Source organism: Uloborus diversus, chromosome 4 (assembly GCF_026930045.1).
Source record: "Uloborus diversus isolate 005 chromosome 4, Udiv.v.3.1, whole genome shotgun sequence".
Classification (NCBI taxonomy): Eukaryota; Metazoa; Arthropoda; class Arachnida; order Araneae; family Uloboridae; genus Uloborus; species Uloborus diversus.
The window spans coordinates 56,574,683-56,598,014 of NC_072734.1; the positions used below are offsets into that span (position 1 = coordinate 56,574,683).

The 23,332-nt window shown below is 29.6% G+C and overlaps 1 protein-coding gene across 1 annotated transcript in view; it reads left to right on the top strand.

Moving 5' to 3' along the window:
* The window catches only part of LOC129221107 (tyrosine-protein phosphatase Lar-like), a 281,893-nt gene that overhangs the window by 213,185 nt on the left and 45,376 nt on the right, over nt 1-23,332 (top strand). Inside the window, exons 9-13 of the mRNA XM_054855554.1 lie at nt 400-687; nt 7,595-7,615; nt 12,211-12,311; nt 12,429-12,624; nt 14,564-14,848. Coding sequence (XP_054711529.1) covers nt 400-687; nt 7,595-7,615; nt 12,211-12,311; nt 12,429-12,624; nt 14,564-14,848 — 891 coding nt within the window. The remainder of the gene's footprint in view (nt 1-399; nt 688-7,594; nt 7,616-12,210; nt 12,312-12,428; nt 12,625-14,563; nt 14,849-23,332) is intronic.

A 23,332-nucleotide genomic window follows, 5' to 3' on the forward strand; every position in this document is an offset into this window, starting at 1 on the left:
AAAAAGAAACTATTTTTTTTTATATGATGAATTTATTTTAATGAGCTTATTTATTTTAATTAATAATTTTTCGTTTTGAAAGCTGTTAAAGATTTTTTTTAATGGAAAAAAGTGTATTAGCTGTTTTGTTTAAAAGTTGCTGCTGCTTTTTTTTTTTTTTTTTTTTTTTTTTTTGAGAATATTAATCAGGTACTAGAAAGTAGTATGGGTATACGGGAAAGTAGGCTCGTCTAGTTCTAGACAGAACTTCTTGTTCATTGTCTCCTGGCAAATACAATGTAACAAAGGTTTATTGTATTAAATTTGCTTTTGCAAATTCAATTTGTAAATATTTTAAAATACAATGTGCTGTTCTGCTTTGTATTTAATGCATGTTAAATTCTTTTTCTTTTCTTTCAGCTCTGCCAAGACCACCCACCAACGTTCGAATATCGGACGTCACTGCGACCTCCGTGCGTCTTTCGTGGTCCTATGACATAGGCTCGGAAAATATAATCTACTATGTCATACAATACAAACCCAAACAAGCCAATCAGGAATATAGTGAGATTAGTGGAATCACCACCATGTTCTACACTGTGCGCGATCTCAGCCCGTACACTGAGTACGAGTTCTATGTTATCGCCGTGAATGGTATAGGACGTGGTTCCCCCAGCACCCCCGTCGTTGCCACTACAGGCGAAACAGGTAACTTGCATTTCTTAAGATTCTGTACCTTGGCATTTGATACTGTAACTTGGCATTTTTTATGATACTGTAACCTTCATTTTTTATTCACTGTAACTTTTTTTTTAATGCTGTAACTTTTACTTACTTTAGACACTTAATTTACTTTTACTCCTTATTTTTTCAATGAATTTGGGCCCTTGAGATTATCTTTAGATTTGAATGTTCAGAAATATGTTTGGAAAAGTTTTACTGATGTTGTTCAAGAGTTCTAATAGATAATGAATTTTGATTGTTGATTTCAAATCTTATTGAACTTTGAAGTTTTGCTTGAGAAGCCTAATAGTTATGTGAAAAAGCAACAATTGTATAAATCAAGGAAGCATTGAATGATGTTTTGGAGAATTGACTCAAACTTTTATAAAATATCGAAAACTGGCCAAATTTTTCAGATCTTGGATTTTAAGAAGCCTAGCATCTTTTGGGGAATTATTCTAATTTCGTTAATGGTCTTAAATCAGTTCCATTTTTGTCTGTTCAAAGTGTTTGTTGTTCTGCTTCTTCACTGTTGACCAATGTCTTTTCATCCATAAGCTCTTTTTATTGTTGAAAAAGATAATCTTATACCTTTTAAGTATATACCTATTTGTGCAATTTTAACATAAGTCTTATGTTTTAATTTGTTGCAAAGTGGCAAATATTTATTTTCTTGTGCTCTTATATTTTGAGCAAAGACATTTCAAATGAATGCATATCACAGTAGATAAGAGGCTGCATTTAGCACTGTAAATTTGTAACTTGATGCAGAGATGTAAATCAGTCTAAAGGGAAAGTATTTTAAATGTCAGGCTGCAAAACAGTCTGTAAACTTTATGTCTTTGAAATAGCTTAATGTCTTGTATTTTTTGCACTTTGGCTGAGTTTGCCATTTTTTTAAAGTTCTGAACATTCAAGACTACAACCATCATAGTGTACTTTCGAATAAACATTGAAAAGCTTAATTATTTTATTATAATTATTGTTTTTAGTTTGTAGTTTATTTCATTTATGTTGATGAATGAGATCAGTGCCAGCAAATTCAAGCTTAAGATGTAAACTTTTTCTGTATTTAAGTATCAGAAATGTTTTAAAAATATTTTTGTCTAAAAAAAGAGAATATTACTTATTAAGGAAAAACAAATCTACATAAAAAAACCCATACAAGTTTTAGTTGATTTTATTCATCTTATGGATCTTTCATGAATGAAGTTTAAAAACTGAAATATAATGATTATTGGTGCAAAGTACTTTATAAAAACTGTATGCAAAAAAATATTGGAAACTTTTGATAATCATACATGTTTTAGATACTGTATCATAAAATTTATATGCATCAAATTAATGCATATACATATTTTTAATATTGTCCCTCATCAATTTCTAACTAATTAAAACACTAATAACAATAATTTAGAGGCCTTATTATTAGCTATGTGCTTTTATATTTTTGTTTTAAAAACTGAAAAACTTAGCTATTATTATTTTCTGACAGCCTCTGATTCTTTAACAGATCCTAGAATAAAAACATTTTTGTGTCTTAAGTTTTAAAAATAACTATAAAAGCTTGTTTAAATGAATACAGTTTGCATTTAACATATTGTAAAACTTAGTCTGTAATCATTTAAGTTTATGAAGTTGAAACTTGTGAATGATATTTGTGTCGGAATATTGATATTTCTTATTTATATCAAATGTACTTGTGTAACCCCAATATTTTCAATATTTTACATTCTCCAGATTACAGGACGGAGCCAGGTACTCTTTGATTCTTTAGTATTGTCTTTGTTACTTTATGCACTAAAATTGATTATTTAATGGTAAATGAAGGGAGGAAATGTTAGTATGCTCTCTGATTTAATGATTAAAGAAGAATAACATAAAACATGATTCCGTCTTTAAAAGTAAGGCTGTTAACTTCCTCCTTTTTTGAAATTGTTATTTAAGCAGTTTCTTCAGAATTGTGGAGTTTAAATTTCATTCTTATTTCTTTGGTCATTTTATCTACAAACATTTTCTGTATATATATATATATATATATATTTCTCATTTTTAATTGCCACTAAAACAATAATGAAATAGATTTCATCTCTCACTTAGAGAGTCCCTAAGTGAGAGATGAAATCTATTTCATTATACTCACAAAAGAGTCCCTAAGTATAAATAGAAGTATGGTAAGTGTTCAAGTCGAAATGAATCCTTTTTGTCACATGACTCTGAAACTATTTACATACAGAAAAAATAATTGAACAAATTAGGAATGATGACGATGTTTCACGAACCGTAAAATTGTTGCTTTGCCAGTGGGGAAAGTGATGATGAATACGATAATAACAATAGTGTTGTAGTTGTTTTACTGCTTTCCTGCTGCAGCTAGAATAGAAAAATAATAGTTGAGCTTATCTTATTTAAAAATTTTGGGAGTAAAATTAATTTCTTTTAGTTATTGGTAATGTTTAGGTATACTAGTTATAGGTTTGAAATGGCAGAACTACATTCAATATACCGATAGCTGTTGGCATCTCACATGTTCTGCTTTAGGCCTGTCTTAAGGGCTGTAACTTACTGCTTATTACATAGGGTTTTTACCTTCAATTGACGAGTTGAACTGCACCCCATTACCTGCAGACTCTCGCTGGTGTACTAAATTAATTTTAGCTTCTGGGCGGTAATCTCAGCTTTAATGAGATTATCAGCCAGCTCCAGCTTGGTTACTGACTATTCCAGACTGATGAGTCCAACACAAGGATGATGCTGTCTCTGGGTGTCATAACACGACTGTCGTCTATTGCATGTAGTTTTGCCTTACCTCTGGCTTAAGGGATGTAACTTTCTGCTTACATATAGCTATTTTTAGTTATTGATAATGCTAAAACGAAATCTTATCTCAGTTGCCAAGTTCTTTGATAAAAATCGACAACAGTTTTCACACGCTTAATGTTTTCTGCTCAGATGACTAAAAAAAAAATCCTTCAAAATGCTTCTGACAGCATTCTTTCTGATTCTTAAATAGAATGACCTCTGTTTTCCCCCATCACATCCCACTTTTTGGAAAGGGTTGTAAAATCGGTGAATGATTTTTAAAATAGCATTTAAATGGGAATTTGTGTATTGATATTTTTAAACTGTTAAAACTATTTGATACTTACAGAATATCAGTAAAATGATTTCACATTATTTTATGCAAAAAAAAAAATATATATATATATATATATATATTAGATAATGGATTGGACATGGGACATTAGGTAGTTAAAAAAAAAAAGATATTTTCGCTTAAATAGTTCTGTTTTTTATTTATTTATTTTTTTTGGTAGTATTTTTACAAAGACCTATCAAATTAACTCTTAATTTTATCCACATACAGAAAAAAAGCTCTGATTTTTTTCTTCCCCAAAATGTGTTTTTTTTTTTTTTTTTTTTTTTTTGTAACCTTACAAGAATAAACTAAAAGTATTTCAAGAACTGATTGCACTTTTAAATTGTTGCTCATGAGCCATATGCATATATCTCTTATGTCCCCTCTCCCAAAAAACAGATCACTCCAATTTCAAAATACACCAAAAATACTTAAAATTTTAAACATCCGCTGTGCTCTTTTTCATTATATTTGGTAGTACAGGCTTCCCTCACATAACGCAGTACTTCTACAACATGATTTCAATATTACACGGTACAAAACTTTAATTCATAACTACACGGTTTTTATGTAACTCAAATTTTAAAAGAAATAATTCAGTTTTTGTTCAATATACTGTTAAAAAATGTAAGATAACAACTGTAATAAGTTTTTACTTTGTTTTTATGAAACTTTTATGAAAAATTGCCTGTCTTGGGCTCAAAAGTTTGGTTTTCCCTCATAACACTAACTTTAAACTTTTTAATACATACAAACTAGATTTTTCTCATCAGTGTTCTGAAAGCAAAACGATGAATATTATTTTGTTTCCAATGCATTGTAAGAAAATAACATTAGGATTAAACGTAAGTTAAATTTAGGAAACAATAAATGAAAAATGTAGTCAAAATAAAATGTGAAATAAAATAAATAGAATTATAATAGAATATGATTCTATTTATTTTATTTTAAATTTTGTTTTGTTGTTGTTGCTTAGACAAACTTGATTGCTACAGAAAAGCTCAGATATTTTTTCTTATTTAATGCATTTTGTTCTTAGTACAGGAAAAAAAGTATATTAATTTTCTTCTTGTTATGCATAACAGTTTTAATTTAAGCTATGTAAAATAATTAAGTTTTATCATTTATAACAACTCCTATTTTTAAATCAGTGGGTCTTTGTATATTCTGGTTGCCATTTTATATGTTCTATTGAGCCAAAATTTCAGCTATCATAAAATTTTTACCTTATGAATTGGTTTCAATATAACACGGTACAAATTCCTTGATTATTTCAAGATCTCTCATAACACAGTTTCGATATAACACAAAACATGGTTTCCATTTAGCACGGTACTCATTGACATGATTTATGATATGTACATGATTAATTAGGTCAAAAAATGAGTAAAAAAGAAACATTTATAAAAAAAAAAAAAGTCTTGTATAACACGGTTTCAATACTACACGGAATGAATTTCCCGTGTTATATGAGAGATACCCCTGTAATTGAAATGTAATTGCTTACACAAACTTTTAAATTATATTACTCATATTAGAAGTACTCACATCATGTGTTTAATAAATAACCTTTTCTCCACAAATAATATTTTAAACACGAAAGTAACATACTGTGGTGTTCTTAATGCTTCCTTTCATGCTAGCAACATTTCTTACCAAATTTGTTGTGTTTCTATGTCATGTGCAATATTTTTTGTGCTTTATAATTGATGCTTGAGTTTGATTATTTTTTTTTTCTCAAGCCACACTGAAGTATTATTCATTGCCTTCTAGAATGCTTTCATGTTATTTTGATAAAGGAAAATATAAGTTTTGTCTCCTGATATATTTGTGAACTTTCAATTTCATTTCAGCGTGGTTATAAAACTTTGTTTTCATGTTTGCTTCGGTTTGATGTATTACAGCCAAGAAATAAATTTAATTATCTTTCTCAAGGGACTTTCTCATGTAAAAAAAATTAAATAAATACGGTAGAGTCCCGAAAATCCAAGTCTCAAACGTTGAAGGTTTCGTTAGGTTCAAGGTGCTTACTTTATATTTTTAGCTACATTTTTGAGTTCCAAAAAAATTATTTTCATGGAAATCTGAAAGGAGAAATCTTTTGCGACCGTTAAACTCATTTAATTACATACAATAAAATATTTAAAAAATGCATTAAGAGGTTGGTGTCAACAACACTCTTTAAGTGACACGAAATATTCATCGACTATTAAGTATGGATTTTGAGATGACTTGGAAATAATAACTCAATACGTAAAATTAGCATTGGTTAGCTACAAAGAAAGTGTAAACATGCCTTTGGAATTACCCCGATTGGAGTAAAAAAAAGTAGATTCACAACTTGAGGCCAAATGAATTGTATATACGAAATTTTGAACCATCTACAACTAACCATTTTTGTGTTTTTGCAACATACATACAAGCACATAAATGTAGACATAATGACAAAACTCATCAAAACTAATTTGGGCTCTGTCAAAATGCATGCTTGGGTACACAAAATTGGAACATATAAATATGTATACAGACATTGTGACAAAAAAATTCAAAATTCGTTAAGAGATAATTAAAAGCAAAATGTATGCTGAACTTTCAGTGATAATATTTTTCGTGAAGACACTACTTCCTTTTCTTTGTAAAAGGAAGTAAAAAGTGCTCTTCCTTACGTCATTGAAAAGTGTAAACTTATAATTAAGAAGAATTTTCCCAATAGTCCGAGTTTTCAGTAATACAAGGTGGCAGGAGCCAATTACCTTGGATTTTCGAAATTCTTCTGTAAATAAATAAAAATAATTTGAATTATAATAATTAAAATCCAATAACAATGTGTATTAATATTATACCCAGTTCCTATGCTTTAGGTGAAAATATATTAGGCCTCATTATGTTAAGATAATGTTCTGTGATGTAAGACTGCAGAGCAAAGTTCTGCAGTCTTACAGAACTTTGCTCTTGGCTGAAATGTATCATGAAATAGAATAACTTTTTAAACAAGTATGCCTTAACTAATCCAATACTGCCACAAATTTGCAATGAAAATTGTATAAACATGTTTTCTGCCATGATGAGGTAAAGCACAGTATGTCCAGAAATGAGTTTTTGAGTTATTTCAAGAAATGTGTTTTCGATTCCCATAGAACCAACAATAGGAAACTGTTGGAATTTGTCTTTTTTTTTTTTTTTTCTGCATCTTATTTTCAGTGGAAGTCAAATATGCAACCTTGCTATGCTCATGGCAGTTTTGTAATTACATAGTTTTAGAAAATAGCACAAGAAGTTGTATTCCCAACGTCGGCAGTGGTTTTAGCACAGTTTACTCTTCTTGCTAAATAGGAGTAATTCTCATAGCCTCAAAGCATATATGTATGCAGTAATTCAATTCTCATTGCAAATTTATTCCTAGTGACATTGGTTTTTTTAGTTCATATAGTTGGTACAAAATTAATCATGTATAGTGCATTATATTGGTAAAAATACTTCATGAATTTTCGCCATTTTACGAATATTTGATTCATAAGTTCTACCCCAAGTGAATGACAACATTTTTTAAAAGTTCCGTCCCGACATCCTTAACCTTATCATTGACTGCATGTGCTTTAAGCAGTACACCTTAATCACCTTTTGACTTATTTTACATAATAAAGTGCATTTATGAGTGCCCATCGCAAAAGTTAAAATGGGCTAGCTTGCCTGAGGTTCCTGCATTTTAGCATTTGATCCTCTTTTGTCTTTGTTTATTTCCTCCTTCCCCAGTGGAGTCCCTTGGAAGCAGCAGTAAGTGTCACACAATATCCTCTGTGTCCCTTTTTGCAGTTTGTTTCTGCATGGAGTGTTTTTTGGATTTTTTGTTTCACTTATAAATGATGGAGTATTTAATTTAATTCGATTTCAATATTTAATTTTCAATCACACACACAGTAGAGGAAAAGTGCATTGCATACAAAATAAAGAAGCATACATTTCTCTATTATGCCCTATCCATTTGGCACTCTTTGAGTGAATAGATGGGAGTTACTACAAGTACTACCTGATCAGTTCCCACCACTCCAAAAAGTACCACATTTAGGGCTAGTTTACAGTTCAAAATAAAAATAATCCACAACAGCACATTAGCATACTACAAAGTAATAAAAAAAAAAGTATATCATTGTTTGAAACAACTACAAGGTATACTTTAAAATTAAAATGTGCCATTTTAAATAAAAACATTAGCATGAGAGATCAGTATAAATTCTTTAAGCCTTTTCTTAACAAACTTTTTATTATTAATACTTTATAAACTATTATGCAGTACAAAATGAGAATGTTTACTCTGTTGTCTTAAAGATGTCCTCGTTTCTTGGGTGTACTTTAATTTTGGTTTGTTTTGAATGATTCAAACTTCAAATTCAGTTTGCCAACTACTATATTACCAGTTTCATCATTTAAAAGAAGTTTGCATTTGTACCACACTCTAGGTTATTTGCATCCCCCCTCCCTCCCCAAAGTTCTTACTAGCCTTAAAAATTTGGAAATGTCTTTACACTGTGGAAAAATTATTTTTATTTCCTTAAAATCCTATTTCTTCTAAATTCCTCCTCTCATTTCTTCTTAAAAAAATTCGGATTGCTTGTATGCAAACAAATGCGACTTTGACTTCATTTCTTAAATTTTAGTATTATTACAAGTATTAATACTAATTTTACTTAAAAGGTCTATGCTCACCCCCCCCCCCCCCGTTTCCGAAGAAAAATTGTGCTATAAATCCTGTTACCCTAGTCATATCAAAAAGGCTGTGCTCCCTCCCCACCTGTATTAAATGTATATTTCAGTCATTATTACATACTTACCCTTGTACTCTATTTTGAATTATTCAGCAGGGGTTCATTCTATAAGCTATAAAAATAGGATATGATGTTCATTATTAAATCAATAGATTTTGCTATGCAAAATGGTTTTATACAAAATAACTAATATTGAATGTGATCCTATTCCATTGTTAGTTTTTTTTTTAAAAGAAAAGTGATAGTGAATTAATTATCCTCAAAGAAAAAAATTGAGTATTTCTTAATCAGTGAAAATTTAGCTCTCTTCCTTTTTTATTTCTGAAAAATGTTGTAAGTTATCCTTGCTACAGTGGCTCCCAAAAGTGTTCGTACACCTACGACTTTCAATGAAATATGCCCCTATCCATTGGTTAGAATTAATATTTCGGAATCGGTATTTAATAATAAGATTTATTGTCAATTTTTAACAAAACAACATAAAAAAATTTTGTTAAATAATAAAACTTACTTTTTTTTAAATAAAAAACCAAAAAGTGCCAGAAATTTTATCTCACAAAAGTCTTCCTACACTTTTAAAGTGTCTGTATTTTACTGAATAATCTAACTTTTTATTAAGTTATTATTTAGTATAATATCATGCAGTATCAACAACACCTTTTAAACGTCTGGGATTAGATTTCATTCATTTTTTTTTAATTTATTTTTTTGCGTTACTTCTGAGTAAGTATTCAACCCACACTTCGAGTCTTACTGTTTCTAGCTCTATTTTCATTTGAAAGCCTTATTTTGGTAGTCATGTCTCCAGATATCTCTAAATATGTTACATTAAGTTCAAATCTGGAGATTGAGGGGGTATTTCTAAACTTTAGGACAATTTTCAAGGCACTAGACGCAAACATGGAAAACCGTGTGCTTCTTATCGTTATCTTGATGAAAAACAAAGTTGTTTCCGATAACCAAATTTTTGGCTAAGAGTTTAAAATTGTTTTTAAAAATATTTAAATGAACAGCATGATTCATTATTTCATCAAAAAATTCCGAACTACCAAATCCTGATGCTGGTATGCACCCTCATACAAGAACAACTTCACCGTCCTGATTAACTGATCCAACTAAGTTCTTAAGATTAAGTTCTTAATTTTTTTCTTCTATTTACAATTATACAAAAACTTAACCATTCATTTTTATCTGTAAGTAAGACGTAATTCCAAAAATTTTTCAGCTCTTTTACCATTGATTTTGCAACGAAAAACGTAAGCTTTCTGTTTTTCGCAAGACCAAAAATATTTCTCCAGGAAAAGGTCCCATTTAATCCAGCTAATCAGAGAACTTGGTGAACAATTTTAGGTGAAAATTAAATGTAAAATTTTTCATTTAACTCTGCAGAAACTTTTACAGCACTCAAATGTGTATTTTTCATAAATTTTTTGACTTTAAATCTCCAATCAGGCTTTGTCAACTTTGCCGGTTGACAAGAGCGCCCATATAAAAGGGCAAGGGGGGGGGGGCTCCAGGCCCCCTCTTAGAAATGAAAACTTCCTTGCTTTTAGTGCTTTTTTCTTTGCAAAAATGTATAAAAAATTCTTTTCTAGCCATTAATGAATGAGTTATTAAAAATGTCGAAGTTTATTTTTTTTAATCTGTACCGAAATCGGTTTCCATTGGGAAAATATTCTGCTAAACCATGGGAAAAAATTTTTGAGCGTCCCCCCTACCCCCTAAAATTTTGCATATGGGAACCCTTGCTGGTTGACTTTTTTTTACCTTGTTTTCAGTCCGATTCTTTTCTTTGAAGCATTTTATGAAGCACTTTACTTTAGAATGGAATAAATTGACTAATTTCGAGATATTTCAAACCAATTTTACTTCTACTGTGAGGAAAAAATTCAAATTTCGAATGGTTTTTGTCGTTGTTTTTTAATGAATACCAGCTATTTTAAAGTAATAAGCACAATATTAAGGAATAAATAAACAAAAAATTAAAGCCAAATGACTTTTAAGGGTTAATACCATGCAAAAATAATAAAAAGAATGAGAGATAATAATTTTAATCATGAATTCATTTGAAAATATTTGAGTGTACAATGACTTTTGTGTCATGTTATTTCTCTGTCTCTTCTATTTTTGACCCATTTGAAAATGAAGATTGGTCATTATTTTGAAAAAACTACTGGGTTGTATTTATAATGACATAGGAATGATGTGAAAAAATATTGGACTTCATATTCAAATTCATTTTTGCGTTATTTTGGTTTTTACTAAAAAATTTCAAAGTGTACGAACACTTTTGGGAGCCACTGTATGTGTTAGGCTGACATTCTTGATGCATTTCATCTGCCATTTAGAATGTCCAACTTTAAGTATTTTTGTGACAATTCATTGTAATTGTTTCTAGATTTTATTTAGGACCAAGTTTAACTATGTTTTTTTAAAAGTAAATGTCTCCTAACACATCGGATTCAATTGAGGTAGAAGTTCTTTTACTTCCTCCATTTTCGAGTATGTTTAGCATTTATTTGCATACTGCCCTTTCTTGACCTGCTACTGTAAAAGATTTCCAGCCATAATTTATTACCACTTACTCCAGCATTTATCAACATTAAATGTTTTAAATAAGCGTTACTCATAAATTAAAGCATGGAGATAGCATGTTTTTCCTTTTTTTCTTTTTTTAAAATATAAATTGGGTGTTTAAGTGTTCTTACTTTTAGGTGTGACAGATATATTGCAGTGTTTTTGTTTTTACTTGATATGAAAAAGTTTTATTGTAAGTAGATAGATTTAATATAAATCTTAATAGAACATTTTAGGTATGTTTTTACTGTTATTATTTTTATATGTATTAAATAACATTATTATTTTGGAATGTTTTAGTGTTGTTGTTGTATGAGATGTTAGATTCAATTTTTATGTGTTTACTTACTTTTGAAAACATATAAATGAAATTACTACAAATTTGCTACTCATTCACTTTTAAACTATTCTTATGTACATCTTTGGAATAATTTAAACATGCACATGAGCACCATTCATGTGATATTTCTGTTAGACAATTTTTTTCTCTATTCAAGTAATTGACATTTGTGCATTAGCTTTGTGCATTATATTCTTTTCGCATGTAATAATTGGTTATTGCGAGACTGGTTTCTTGTATTTACTGTGACTACTAGTCTTGAGCTGCAAAGTTTTTCAAATTTTTCAATTGAATCAATAGTTTAAACCAATTTGCATAAATGTCACATGAATGAATCTATTGAAATTTTATGCATTTTCTCATATTTGAGCTATCCTGAAAATTTTTAATAGCTAATGGTAAGAAAATTGGATTTTCTTTATCTTTTGCATCACAAGATGCAGCATTGCTAAAATATTTTTCAATGACCTGCAATTCTTTCTTCTTGCAAAGCTGCCATTTGAAACTTTTTTTGGAGTTTTCCAGAAAGTTAAAAAATTAAGCATTTATGTTTCATTATCTGAGCGGAAAACTAAACACAGATCTAAAAGCATTTGGATGTGTGTTATCAGCTTTTGTTGTCACACTGTTTTGCATATTTAAAACTAAAAACTAATTTTTTTTTTTTTTTTTTTTTGTATTCACTCAAGAACCTGGTAGTGCTCCCAGAAATGTTCAAGCCAGACCTTTAAGTTCCAGTACTGTCGTGATCCAGTGGGATCCTCCCAAAGAACCTAATGGCCAAGTTACGGTAACTGCTCCTCTTTGCCTTTTTTTCAAAAAACGTTTTATCCGATACTCTTGAGACATTTTCTTCAACTCGTGATGCACTTTGCAATAGCTCATCATTATTTCTTTGCTTCCTAAGGGTTACAAAGTGTATTACACTACAAGGCCGAATCTTCCCACCTCTGCATGGAATACTCAGCCTGTAGATAATAACCAATTAACAACCATTAGTGACCTTACCCCTCAAACAATCTACACCATCCGTATCCAAGCATTCACCAGTCGGGGACCGGGACCACATTCTGCACCAGTGCAAGTCAAAACACAGCAAGGCGGTAATTTTTTCCTTTCATTTATATATCTGTACCTCGGAGGGATACAACACTATGTCCTTTTTTTTTTTCCAAAATGATGTTACAGAGTTAAAATCATTTTTTCTCATATTTTTCCTAGAGGCATAGAGCACTATGTCAAAAACCAGTTAATTAATGGATATTGCGTATTTTAAAAGAACACCAAGTCCACTTTCGCCTAGAAGGATAGAACACCTTGTGGTTAAAACTACTGTCCTGTAAAGTTATGAAAATGGACATAGTGTTGTATCCCTCTGAGGTACAGATATGTTATTCTTTTATATTAAAATATAGCCTCTCAATAAAGGACACTAATGGGACTGGACACATGGTCCCTTAAATAAAGGTGTCCCTTCTTCAGGGTAGGGAAATTGATGCATGTTGATTATATATTTAACTTCAGTATAATTTCATAATAAAGTAAACTAATAACATTTTAAATTAAGTGTTGAAAATGTTTCATATACAGTATAACCTCAATTTAGCAATTGTCAAAGGACTGGAAAGGTTATCGTTAAGTCAAGGATATCGTTAAATCAAGGAGCATAGACATTTAATACAGTCAAATCCGCACCAGTGAACTGTATCATTAAATTGAGGAAATTGTTAAATCAGGTATCGCTAAATCCAAGTTATATTGTATACTGAAATTCAGAATTATTTATCAAATTTGTATACACACACACTCACACACATACACACACACACACACACACACATATATATATATATATATATATATATATATATATATATATATATACATATATATATATATATATATATATACATATATATATATATATATATATATATATATATATATATATATATATATATATATATACAGTAAAACCCCTCTAATGCAGACACTAACGGGACAAATTTTTTTATCCACAATAGAGGGGTGTTCGCATTACAGGGGTTTAATAATGTTATTCGCATTGGAATCGGGGGAATTAAAAAATGTCCGTATAAGAGGGGTGTCCATTTGGAGGGGTTCTACTGTACACACACACATACACACAGACACACACACACACACACACATACATATATATATATATATTAAGTTTTATCAAAACTTTTGTAGTATCAAACTTTTGTAACTGACTTTTATTAATTACAATTTTGAATTAATGTGCTACATGGGTTTGATTGATGTCATGTAATTTACATTTACAATGCAATACAAACAAACTGCGATCACATTTCAAGTTTTCTAAACAAAGCTAGTCATGGGTGGTAATTGGTCATTGCTGAGTTGATATGAAGAATTTGATGAGAGGGAAAACCATAAATGTAGATACCAGCAAGAATTTAAGAGTACATATTTGTTTCCGTGCATGTTAATGTCAGGACAAACTTTTACCAGTTAACTTTTGGACAAAAAGTAAACCATGAATTCTAATAAATTCAATATTTCTAATGCGATTATACATCAATTTTGTATTTTTTCTCTAACTGTCCCTTAAACAGTGTCTCTTGATGAGAGGTAAATACATGAAAGTCTATATTCAAATTGACTAGGAGAGAAAAAATGTCTCTTAAATAGAGGTATCCCTTAAAGGAGGTACTACTGTATTATCCTTCTTCCTTAACCTAGAATGTAAGAGAACAAAGTCAGACTCAAAATGCATTTCTTGCATGAAAATAGCATTTCTCCATAAATCTCCTTTAGCCTGCCTTAATTTTCAAGTGTGTCTAAGTTCTCCACAATTGTCACAGTTCCTAATATTGTGTCGTGCAGTTTAGAATGTGGCATCAATGTTAAGGGTTTTCTAACATCAATGTTTTATGTTCAATGTTTTATAATTAAACAAGAATCAGAATATAAAAAAACTATTACGTTTATCAAAACAGTGTTATGGTGAAACCTACTTCATAATTTTGTTTTAACATCATTTTTCTTCTCTTTTAGTACCAAGTCAGCCTAGCAACTTGCGTGTTCAAGCCACATCATCAACCACTGTTCACGTATCGTGGGCCAAACCTTCTCACTCGGGTGAGAAAGTGATTGGATATGATTTGTATTGGAATGACACTTTCACCCAACAACAATATCATAAGAGTCTTCCAGATACCGACTCCTTTACCTTGAACGAACTGTACCCAGACACACTGTATTATGTCTGGGTTGCAGCCAGATCCAGGCAAGGAGAAGGGGCTGCAACGCCACCTTCGCAAGTTAGGACGGACCAATACGGTAAGTAAGCCGTAGGTATATACTCGATCAGATAAAGCATCATGGTTTTGATGCTCTTTCGAAAGGTGTTTTTAACTATCTTAACTCTTTGCTTTTAGCAGAAAAAAAAAAGCATTTACATGTGTTGTTATTCAATCTCTGTCATTTAGTTCAATTAAAAACTATCAGCATTTGAGTCTTTAAAAACAAACATTATGAAATAATTATACAATTTATAACCATTTTTTCTCCCTGGAGCAGTAATAATATTAATGGAAGCTAGTTTTTTTTATTGTTTATTTATCCTCAATGAAATGTGTGTCAAGCATTTTGTTCATCTTAATAATTAGGAATAAATAAATAAAAATGCTACTTTTTTACTGAATATGGGAAATTAAGTGCTTAAATCAACAAATATTTTGAATTTAAAAATCAGTAAAAGGGCAGAAGTACTTTTTATTTTTATTTATTTATTTATTTATTTATTTATTTATTTATTTTTTGTCCTGTTTTAATCATAACTCTCGAACTGTCGAATCACTGTTTACGCAGTTTAATGGTTGTTGGTGTAAGTCTTAGTTTAACTATCTGACAGTAAGTAATACTTTTCAAGCATCAATACATTCATGCGCATAGCCAGAGGGGGGCAGTTGCTGCTCTCTAGAAGAGAACCTCTGACTCCCAACCTTTTTCTAAATGCCACCAAAGATAGATTAAAATTGCAATTTTAAGACATAAATTTAAAAAAAATTTCAAGGGAGAGCCCACATAACAGCTTTTCCTGGGGGGGGGGGGGGGCAAACTAAAAACCAGAATCTCTCTGCACCTATGCTTGCCCTTCCCTAATGGGAATCCTGGCTACACCAATGAATATATTGTCCAAAAATAAATATTTTTGCTGGTAGAATTTAACATCAAAGTAGTAATTTAATATAAAATCCAAATGTCTCACAATTAAAAAAATCTAATTGTTAGAAATGTCTCAAATGCTGATTGGAAACATGTCAAAAAAATTTCATTTTTTTTAAATTTTTAATTGTTGATCTGCTTTGAAAATGGCCATTATAATATTTGATAATTTGTACAGAAAGTTGCCAGTTACCCCAACCCTTTGAATTTTAGTATTTTTTTTTTCCTCCCTTGCAAAAGAGCATGAGGACCAAGTACTCTTTCCCCACACCCACTTTCAGATAATTTGCATCATTTTCTTACAGCACGCATGCAAATGCCCTTTCAGAGTGCCATTTATTTTTGCCTTATATACTATGCTGTGGACCATGCTGCACAAGCTGTCATATGCCTGTTGAATTCCAATGTAGACTGAAATATTTCTTCAAGATGCTTTGTAGTTGCCTTTTGGCCAGTGGTGGTCAATCTGCATCATGCATTGCATTGAACTACATTTGATGTTTAAAACTTGGCCATTATGTATTTTGATTATGTAATTTAGCTCAGTTCAGTGTAAATGAAAACTTGACTTTTCCTACCCGAAAAGAGTCTTTTGAGGATCTGGACCAGTTTCCCAAAACAGACAATTTCCATGAAAAACAGAATAGGATTACTACATTAAATGAAATAAAAAGGCATTGTGAGTATACAGCAAAACTTGCCTGAGGGCTTTACAAACCTTATATCCTAAGACTTTGGCGTAGCCATGTAACTTGGAAAGTAATTTCCCATTAATGGTAACTGCTGACATCTTGCTTCCAGTAGCTGATATTCAGTATTCATGATTTTTTTTCACTGATGTAGAAGGTTTCATCATTTCATTTCTAGTTTTGTCCATCATTTCAATGAAGTAGTATTTTTTAAAATTGTCACTGCTTCCAAGACCATGTGTTATCTCTGGTGGTTAATTTTATAAGCTCTCACCAAAGTTTTGCGAGTGAATCCATTCAACACAGAATGTATTTTACTTAATACCTTTCGAAGATTCAATAGTATGCATTTAACAACAATGATTTTCTAAGAACAATAATAATTAAAAAAATCTATAAATTGTGCATTCAGCACAAATCAGTCATAAATTCATTTAGTAATGCTAATACTGGCATTAAACACAACTAATTTCTGAGAATAATGCATTTAGGGCAATACATTTTTAAGAATAAATAGTGCACAAAGCAGTCATTAGCTAAAATGTTGCAATTATGCTCCTTAGAGTAGTGTTACACGGGTGAATTGTGGCTATTTATTTCCATAACTTCACCAATGCACTCTTTAGCTAAAAAAATATTATATTCTCTGTGGTTTTGAGAATAATATGAATAAGTGTTCATTTGATGCTACTTTCTCCTTTGAAAATGTTTGATATTTATTGTCCAACCAATATGTTCCATTCATATTTTTCAAGTACTCCTACAAATCCATACTTATGTGTTCTTTACTACAACAAGTAGAAGTTATCTGATTTTTTAAGATTTAAAGATTAATTAAGTGCATATAGTTTTCAGTGTTAAATTTTCTAAATAAGTACACAATTATTTATGCTTATGATCAATCAATAAATATTTTTTTTTTTTTTTTTTTGAATATTGATCTTTGTTGTAACTTTGCTTTTCCTGATTTAAGGATAACTCATGTTGCAAAAGAAACTACTTTACTTTTCTTAATTTCATTATGCAAATCCCCAATATGCATTTCCCCTAATTAGCTGAGATAATACTTTGTTTTGATTTATTGCAACAACCGCTGTATGTGGCTCTTATATATACAGAGTCATTCTATTTTGGAATTCTATGTTGGCCAACAATTGACAAAAAATGTTCTGCTTCAGGAGCATCGTCACGTTTAGAGTGTGCATTTAGGTCTTCTTCAGTCGCTGCTGAGGGCCGAACATGATTTCAGATAACATATGTCTGTTTATATGTAACAGCTCAGTGAAACTTTTTTGTTTAGTTCTTTCAAGCTATTAATTTTGACTTTTGATACTGCAGGCACATTTAAATTTGTCAAGAAAAAGTGTTGTGAACTTAGTTTACTCTTGTCTTTAAAAAACTGTTTTCACATGAGTCATGGTTCAGTTACTGCATTACATTTCAATATTTATTAATTTTCTTTTTGCAGTAAGAGTTTGTTTTATTGCTGAGATGGATAACTTCAGTGAAAGTACTTCAATTTAAATCCTTTTTTCTGTAACCTTTGAATATTTTATTTATTTATTTATTTATTTTGTGAATTTCTACTAGTGTGAATGTGTTCAACAATATGCCAAAATGGTTTGGACTCAAATGAAAATCTTCTCTACAGAGCGTATTTTTTACCTTGTCTGCAAACAGGTTTCTGTTTTCACACCTGATTTGTCATGAAGATTTTTTTTTTTTTTTTTTTTTTGATATTCTGTGAAAACTTTATTTCTGACAATTGCTCTTTTTTGTTGTATGGATTCAAGTTTCAATTCCGTTTATTAACCGTGCAATGTATTGTTGTTAGTTATGTAGTTGAATATTGTTAGTTATGTAGTTGAATAGTTCTGCAAGAGTTTCTTCAATTAGATTTTTTAACCAGAATTTGATCATAGCAGTCCTTATATACATAGTGTATGTCAACATACTAGAGTTAGCAATATGACTCAGATCTAAATTTTCTACCAAGATTAAGCACCTAAGTGCACCCCGAATATTTTATGTGTTTTCATTTGCACTGATGTGAAATTAATAAAATGTGTCCAGCGTCAATGTGAAAATATGTTTTGTCAATGCTATGAAACTGTTGGCCACCACTGTCATAGGTGATTTTTTCATTTGTTAGTCTGTCTACAGCTTAGATATGCAAGACTCTTTTTTACATGACAGCAGCAAAGTACAGGTTTGGTACCCTTACATGAAAATGCAGGGTCCTTAAATTATTTTTCTCTAAATGGGGAATCAAATTTCAATTCATATCTCACCTAATGTTTTTTTTTTTTTTTTGCATCATAAAGTGAACTACTTAACGTGAAATCATACATATAGTTTCTTTGATGGGAGGTGAAACTTCTAGGTCGCTATTATTCAAAGCTTGATTTTTTTTTTCTGTTGTGTGAGAGGAAGGGACATCATATTTTAAAAAAACTTTAAAACTTTTTTTTAAGCAGTAGTAATGTAGACATTTAATACTTTACTACTGTTTTTAAATATCAAACCTTAAAATTCATTTTTTAAAATCTAACTCTCTTTCATTTTAAGTATTTAAGTAAAGAAAGAAAAGAAGTAAAAATTGGTCATTTTCACTGTGTTATTATGTACTTCATTGGACATAATGAAACATTATGATATCAGGTATATAGTTGGTCTCCATTCTACATAAATTCCATAATACTTTTATTTTGTGCTACCTTGATTTAACAGACTTATTTCTTCTTTTTTGTATATGCAGTATTCTAGCCATGCTTTATAAAACGATTCTTGAAGTGTATACCGAACTTAAAACTTTCTAATGAAATGCCTACCCATTGTAACGGAAATAATAGTTAATTACAAATTGTTTAACAGAAATTAACAACATTGCGAAAAAGGAGAGATACTGTACACAACATCCTTTTCCCCTTATCAGCTCCTTATAAAAATTATTTATTTTTGAGTTCAATTTTTAACAGTCTGTTAGAATGCTATGAACTGAATTTTACTTGTGATGCTGCAAGAAAAAAAAATCAAGTGAAATTTCAGATTTATACATTTTGGCTTTCTATCTGATAAATCCTCTTACCAGCTTTTTCTCCCCCTTCAAAAAAAGTAATATTGTGGGAAAAAAAGAAAAAAACGAAAGTAAAATATTTGCTTTGTTTCATCGTGAATTATACCATCTTTTAAAAGTCTTTGAAGGAATAAAATTTTTAGTTTTTTAGTCTACAAATAGACTAAACCTTTAGTCTTTTGATTTGATAGATTAAATAGTATTTCTGTAAAGCTCCTTTGTCTGATGCATTCGTTATTAGCACATAATTGCTTTTCAGCTGCACATGTGTTGAGTAGCACACAGTTGTACTAAATTGTATTCTAAATTCACTAAAAAATTTGATATCCACAACTATCATGATAATTAAGTAACATTTTGAAATGTAACAATAAATATAGAAATATCACAGAATTATCATAAAACTATTTTACTGCCCAAATTGCTTTACTGAATTTTTTACTAAGCTTTTTCGGGAAGTTTCTGTGCATTAAATTTCAAGTTCACAATAGTGTTTAATGCTTAAATTTTGTGCACCTTGATATGAAGCTTCAATGCCTCAACTTACTTACAGTGTTTTCACACAGAATCATTTCTTAAGAAGCAATGTAAACAATACAAAGTTTAAAATTTTATATGAATTTGTATATGATGTTGGTATGTTTATGAAAGTAAATAAGTAAATAAAATAAATTCACGTTTAATTTGAAAACTCTTTGTTTTTGGGTGAATAATTCTAAGACATTTTTTAACTCTCTAATATTTATTCATTATTATTATTCTTATCATCATTTTATTATTATTATTATGTGAATTTCGCTTATCATGATGTGTTGTGAATATCATAATAACACATGGGTAGTAGTGATTTCTATTACCTAGGGCCGGTGCATGTTCTAGAATGTTTTTTTGTTTGAGTAGTAAAATGCATTAATAGTCTTTTGTATTTGTTCTAGTAGGTAGCCTTAATAGTATATTTCATATTCTGTCGCCTCAAAAGTTGCCAAGTAAGGATTTGAAAAGCGTTTTAATCTGACTTGTTTTATGTTTTGCAAATAAAGGTAAGATCTGCTTTTGATTGAGAGAAAGAATAAAATATAAATAACAGTGAGTCAGGCTGATCAACTTAAAAATTTAATTGTTAATCAGAATATATTTCTCTATTTTAAAATACTTTTTTAGGAGCTGTATTTTTTACTGTAAAGCTTTTGTCACCAAATCTGTTAATATTGATTTGAAGAACTATCTTTACATTTGAGCTGCATGCGTTTGCACCTTTTAAATTTCAATTGCTGTATTAAATTTTGATGAATATTGTCCCATTAATATGTTTTAAATTCTTTCCTCTACAAATTTATTTGAAAATCTTTCTGAAATAGTGACGGAAAAAAAAAGTAGCTATCCGCATTAAAGGAGCAAAAATATCATGTTTCTAAATGTAAATTCGTTCAAAAATACAGATTTTTTAAATTGTTAACTTTATAGTATAAATGTTTTGTTTTTTCTAAAAAATATCTGGATAAATAGATGTTTTATTGTATCATAGGTCTAAAATGAAGCAGATAAAAAAATTTCTTTAGCATAGTGGTATTAAAAATTGAACTTGTTTTGTAAGAAACATATTTTCAAGTAATTTTTCTATTTGCATCTATTTAGTTTTCATTTAAGTTAGTAAGAATAAGTCTTTTCTCCAGTTTATTTATGTTCACCAGTCCTTTTTATGATTCTGAATCACAAAAATTAATTTAAAATTAAAATTAAAATATTATCCTACTTTAAATATTTTTTTTTTTTTTTTTTTTTTTTGTGCTTTATGTAAGACGGTTTACTAGCTTTATTATAAAAATATACTGTAATTATCATAGCATTTCATTACACGTATCTATCATAAAATTGAAATGATAACTGGAGATTGAGATGGGTAGGACATTGCTTAACAATCAGAGAGAAATGTTTGAATAATGATTATTCCTTTATCTTCTTGTAGCCAGTAACATATTTTTCAACTTGCCGCATTTATCTCTTATTCCAAATCAGTTTTTGACTTCAGTTTTGAAAAATTTCATCAGTTATTTTCTTAACTTTTTACTGCACATGAAACATATTGTTTGAATTTTTACTTGTTTTCCATTTATTACTTTATAAAATTTACGGGAAAATGTTTCTAAAACCTTTTTCTTTCTAAACTATTTTGGCATTTTACTATTTGAAATACTTGAAATTATTTGCTTGAAAAATACATACTAAGTATGGCTAGATAAAACTTATGCATATCCAAAAAAAAAAAAGAAAGAAATTAATTGTTATGAACAAATTTTATTTATCATTTTTGTTTCCTTTGATTTTACAATTTGTTTCTTTCTAACAAATCTTTACATGTTTGCTTAAAAATGTGGGTGGAGATTTGTTTAAGATTATTTTCCCTTAATAATTTTAATCTTTCTACTTTTTTTTATATGTTTTTAATTTTTATAGAACTCTTAACCCTTTTTAATTTTATTTCAAATAGCAGGAAACTTTAGTCAACATGTAAAGATTTTTTTTTATGATTATTATTTGTTGTATTTTTTTTTTTTCTTCTTTTTACTTATGTACATACTTTTCTATCATTTTCTTGTTTTTATGATTTATCTTTTTTTGTTTATTCTGTGAAAAAAGATACTGCAAATGATTACAATTAAAGAAACACCAGTTTTTTTCCTTGTTAACCCGGGAGAACTCGTATGTGGTCCTGAGTCACCCCAGTTACTTAAAATCTTCTATTTTCGATGGCGCAATTCAACGGATTTTAACCTGAAGATCTGTAGCTTGCTTTCTACTGTTTTCTTTCTAGAGCACCTGCCGGTAGTTTGTGTTTTTCATTTGTTGAAAAACCGCATCCATTTTTTGGACAAAACTGCAATTTGAGGCCAAATCAAACTGGAGTGCCCAATCCAAAAATTGAAATCTCTTGAATTAAATGTGAACAATTTATTTTCAAGGTTAATTCCAATTGTGTCCGAGATCAATGCATGTGAAATTTAATATGGGTATGTATTCAGTGTCTTTCTAGTGTTTTTTTTTTTTTTTTAAATAAATTAACTATTTCTTGGAAAGTTGTTGTAGCAATAAATTTAAAGTATCCTAAATTGTTTTTTTATATGTAAAAATATCTTATTTTACAAATTGACAATGATCTTTATTTAGAATTTTCATGTATAAGTTTTATGAAGCAAACTTTAATAGATGGGATCATACAGACACCTTGCACTGTCTTTTGTGTGCTGAAGTTCTCCCGGGTTAAAAATAGGATACATATTGCTATTCCTTCTTAGAATCACAATTTCATCATGTAAAAGTTGGTGCACTATGTGGGAAATTTTCATGCTCGAAATCAGTTTTATGTTTTGGTACATTAAGAAGTTTGTGTCAGTCAAAAGATTTTGCTATCTTTTTTGACAGAATTAATTGAGATGGGCAAATAGCTTTTTTTTTTCTGTTTATTCAAAAGCTCTCTTGAATTTGAATATTTGAATATTCTCTCAAGTACTCAACTTTTAACATAAAGTTTCGGTCTCTTAAAAAATGGACATTACAAAAGAACGTTTGTTATACCTGCTTCTGAAAGCATTCGCATTAATTTTAATATGTTTCATGCTTTGGGAAGTAATCTTTATCAAATATTTTTATTTATTTATATTTTCATTTATGAGAAATATTAGTAAGGCATAAATAAGTTAGTTTCTCATGTGCTTCTAAAATCTGCAATTCCCTGCTCTGATTGTATAAGAATTTACTAAGTAAACTCATAAACTGCTTTTTAGATCTTTGCATTTTGTATTTGGCTCGTATAATGTCTTAATATGTCAAAAA